Source organism: Limulus polyphemus, unplaced genomic scaffold, assembly GCF_000517525.1.
Source record: "Limulus polyphemus unplaced genomic scaffold, Limulus_polyphemus-2.1.2 Scaffold4499, whole genome shotgun sequence".
NCBI lineage: Eukaryota > Metazoa > Arthropoda > Merostomata > Xiphosura > Limulidae > Limulus > Limulus polyphemus.
The window spans coordinates 4,022-8,423 of NW_013670109.1; the positions used below are offsets into that span (position 1 = coordinate 4,022).

At 30.9% G+C, this 4,402-nt stretch overlaps 1 protein-coding gene across 3 annotated transcripts in view; it reads left to right on the forward strand.

Moving 5' to 3' along the window:
- The first annotated feature begins 254 nt into the window (after positions 1-254).
- LOC106471261 (KH domain-containing protein akap-1-like) overlaps positions 255-4,402 on the forward strand; it is a 32,239-nt gene continuing 28,091 nt past the window's right edge. The window contains exons 1-2 of one of the 3 annotated variants that reach the window (XM_013931852.2): positions 255-416; positions 2,832-4,177. In XM_013931852.2, the coding sequence (XP_013787306.1) occupies positions 2,881-4,177 (1,297 nt within the window). In that variant the 5' untranslated portion in view covers positions 255-416; positions 2,832-2,880. Of the gene's footprint in view, positions 417-2,282; positions 2,340-2,831; positions 4,199-4,402 lie in introns of those variants that run through there. The other 2 variants (XM_022399869.1, XM_022399870.1) reach the window with 2 other exon arrangements.

The window sequence follows — 4,402 nt, forward strand, 5'->3', positions numbered from 1 at the left end:
TGAAGATCTTGAACCCAGATGTAGTGAATCTGAAATTATTGACAGGTACAACATATTAAATTTGTTATACGAACGTTTGATGCATAATTCGTGAGTTATTTATTTAACCATTAAAATATACTGAAATATATGTATATATTATATTTATTTCTTTTCTTCATCATTTCTCAAATATTTTTTCTATATCTTACGCTTTGCCGTTGCAACACACTCTGCAATTTTTCCTTATTATTCTCCCTTTCGGACTGCAGTGTACGAAGGTCTGAAAAACGGTCATGGAAAAAGTGTGGCCACGTGGGAAAATTGTAAAATATACATTTAGCGCAATTGTGATAGGTTTAGCATTAGGTTTATTTAATAAGAAAATCCTTGTGGCATAAATGCTGATTGGTTAAGAAGATTTAAAGCAGATATAGGTGAGTTTGTTATTACGGTATTGTCGTTTCTATCTCCTGATTTGTTACCGGTAACAGTGGATAAACGCACATCAACCATATTGAGAATTAAGTTTACCGAGTTGAGAGAGAAGTCAAAGGCGGTGCACCGGTAGTTATTTTACGTTAGGCGTAATCATGAATAGGGTTATATAACAAATAGTCTATGTAAGGTTATGCACATATTTCAGACTTAAGTAAAAAATAATATATTCTTTATGTTGAACGTGGATGCACTTGCTTGTACAGAATTTAAAACTGTAAATATGATTAATAAAAATCCAATAATTTAATATTTCATGGTTACATGGCACAAAACTAAAACTCGTAATTACAGAATAATTAGAATACATTTACCGAGTCTACTCGAACGATACCGTGACAGTGTAATTGTAAATGTATGTGTCAGTAGGCCTACTTAAGTATCTGTGAGAATGATCTAACGTTAAAATTTGCACTGTAGCCTGTCAAAAAAATAAATAAATTGTCTTTTAATTTTATAGAACTTTATGAATATCTATTTTTCAAAATTAATTAAGCTGTTAGAAATATAAAAAAGGATATATGTGTATGAACTTTGTTACAACTTAAATTTAAAAGTTAAAGTTTAAACGATGTCACATGAGAAATAATCATATAAAATTGACAAAAATCCAAAAGCCTGAGGAGGTCAATCCTTACACCAAAGCAACCAAACTAGTCTAATTGATTGTTTAACATCCACAGACTTATCCATCAAAAGTATAAATAAATTCAAATTAATAGAATCAATTAAATTTTCAGACAAACTATTCCACATATTGTTAACTACATAATGTTTTTCATCATATATTCCATACTCTGCTAGTCATATTTTTCAAATCAGAAAACGCCTATCTATCATTAGGCTACCATTTATTTTATACCATCACATGAATTTTCTGTCCATCTTTTTGTTTTTCATCAGTCCATGAAGAATCCAACCTTTAACTTAATTTAATGTGTGGCACCTTATCATAGGTTTTCTGTAAATCAAGGTAAGCAGTAATTGACAGAGATATTTCCAAAAAATGCAGAAACCATTTGAAAAACTTTCAACTTGCTGATACAGAGTATTTTCTGTGAAATGCTGACATATCAAACTTTGCAAAAGACACGCAGAACTAACAAGCCTATAATATTAAGGGTTTTCCATTGACCCCATCCATTTTTTCTTTTGAAAGAAGGGGGAGAATTAGAAATTTAACATTTATCACAAAATTTCCCATTGTTAACATATGAGAGATCTCACTGAATACCTGCTCAGATTCTTCAAATTTTGGGATAAATCTCATTAAAGCTAGGAATTTGATCTTGCAAGTTCCTTAAGCTTTTTCAAGACAGCTTTCTCTTCAACAATAGCTGAATTTTAAAAAAGCTCTCCCCTGTCTTGAAATAGAAATTTCAAGTTAGGCATTTTTCTGTAGGAGTAAAATCTACATTAAAAAATAATAAGTGATATTTTTCTACTTTAATGAGGTTCCTTTTTGAATCTCTTAATAGTACAGTTTTATCTGTAACTCAGTTTTTACAGTTAATCTAAGGATAAAAATCCCCACAAGTTAGATTTTAAGTTTTGAGTTAAGCAAATTATTGGTGTCTTTTTTGCTTTGAGATAACATTTTAAATCTTTTTATTTTAGTAATCGTGAGCACCTTTCATCTTCCAGTAGGTTTTTATATTACTGGTAACTTTAAGTGTAATACTTAATAATTTTATTGTCCTTTCGAACCATTTAGGAAATGATTTTAGAAGGCACATATTTCCTTCTATTTGCATTTTGTCATACAGTTTTTCTTTCTAATCACATCATGCAATTTCTGAAAGTCTGTTTTCCTGAATTGAAGAGACAACAGTTCAACAAGTGGTTTGATAAAAAGTACAAAGGTAGAAATTGTTGTGATAATTTTTTAAGACCATTGACATAGGAATATTTTAACACAAAGGAAATTAGGCAATTTCTTCATGTAAAAATAATTTATATAAATAATTTCTTCAGTTTTATTTCTAAATTATTAATTTTTTTTATTTATGTTTTTTTGTAAATGTTAATTTGATAGCGGTAGTATTGTTGCTAAGTGATGCTTTTGTAAACATTTATGTAACATCATGGTAAAGGAGTTGTTTTTCAATAAAAGTTGTAAAGTTCATTCTAGTGAATTTTTCCAAACTAGTTGGAGCTGTTTGTGCATTCCTTCTTGACCATTGTATGTGGATTTCTTTATCAGTTTGTTATTTCTAGTTTTTATTTTCTCATTTGTTTCTTTATTTTCTCTGACTGTGGCTATTTTATAATACTACAAAAAAATATTTAGAAAATGAAGAAATGGAATATTTTATCTGTTTATCTAATTTTTTTTAATGTGTACAATTTTTCAGGGCACTGTATATTCAGATTTGGGTGAACTAGCTCGATCAAAGAAAACAAATGGCCGGGCTATCATCACGTACCATTGTTGTTTGTTCCATCCCAGCAGTAATTGCTATTTTGTCAATTATTTGGTTAGGAATGAAACAAAAGAAAAAACATAAAGAAAGTAAAGAAGAAAAACCTAAGAGAAAGCAAGAAGTACACCATATTTCAACAACAGATGTATCAAGTGGCATTCCAGATGTACATGAAAAAGCTGAGAGAATTCCCTCATGTCATGAAAAAGAAGCTGCTAGAGAAATAGCTGTAAAGATTGTTGATAACCTTAACAAAGAGGTTGAAAAGTACCACAAAGTACATAAAAAGAGAGGGATTTCACAAGCAGAGAAGCTATTTGAAGCAGAACATTCAGATGAGGAAAAAGAAGTGAATGTAGAGTTTCCTCCGCACAATTTGAATAATGAGCTTATTGAAGATAGTGAGTTAGGTACTGAATATAAATATCTGGAAACAAGTTCTGAAAATTATTCATTCACACTTGAGAAACATAATAAAAATAAAAGTTTAAATGTTTCGGAAAAAGAAAAGGTTGTTAACCAAAAATTTTTTAATCCTATTGTAATGCATTCTGAACAAATTCCCCCATCTGACAGAAACAAACCTTCTATAAAACCAGTGCTTTGTAATGAAACAGATGTTAATAATGAAACAGTAAGTAATGATAGAAGTTATAAAGTAGACACTGAAGCCAAAGAAATGTTAGCTGTAAGTTCAAATGATAAGCAATTTTCTCAAGTTATCACAGAAGGAGTATCTGAAGTTTCATTTAGTTTCACAGAAAGCAAAGGATCGGGGACAAAGAGGAGCATTGACAAGTTGCAGTTAAATTCATTGAGAACACTTATGGATTCAGATAATTGTAATCTTAATGATAAATCACTTGCTACTGTGTCAATGAGTGATTTGTGTTCAAAGGTACTAGAAGTCTCAAAAGAAACAGTTATTAGTCAATTAACTAATCAAGTCTTTCAAGAAACAGACAGTACTAGTGTACTTTCACATTCTGCTCAGTTGAGAGAACAAAATATTAAGTGTCAAAGTGAAGAACTGGCTAGTAATGGGGTAACACAGAAAAAAGACATTCATCCAGAAGTTAAACAAGGGCAAGTAATCATCCTAGAATGTGCTTCAGGAATGGATACAAATGAGCATCTGACTTCATCTCAAAGTGAAGAGTTGGTTAGTAATAATGTAACACAGGAAAAGCATGTTGAAGCAGAAGTTCAAGAAGCACAGATGGTCAACTTAGAAGATTCTTCAGAAATTAGTACAGAGCAGCAGCTGACATCCCAAAGTGAGGAGTTGGCTAGTAAAAGTGCAACACAAGAAAACCACTTTGAGATAGAAGTTCAGAAAAGAAATGCGGTTTACGTGGAAGTTGCTTTAGGAATGGACACAAATGAGCAGATTACATCTCAAAATGAAGAATTGGTTAGAAGTGCTGTAACACATGAAAAACACATTGAAACAAAAGTTAATGAAGAACAAACAGTCACCTTGGAAGGTGCTTCTGGAAAGG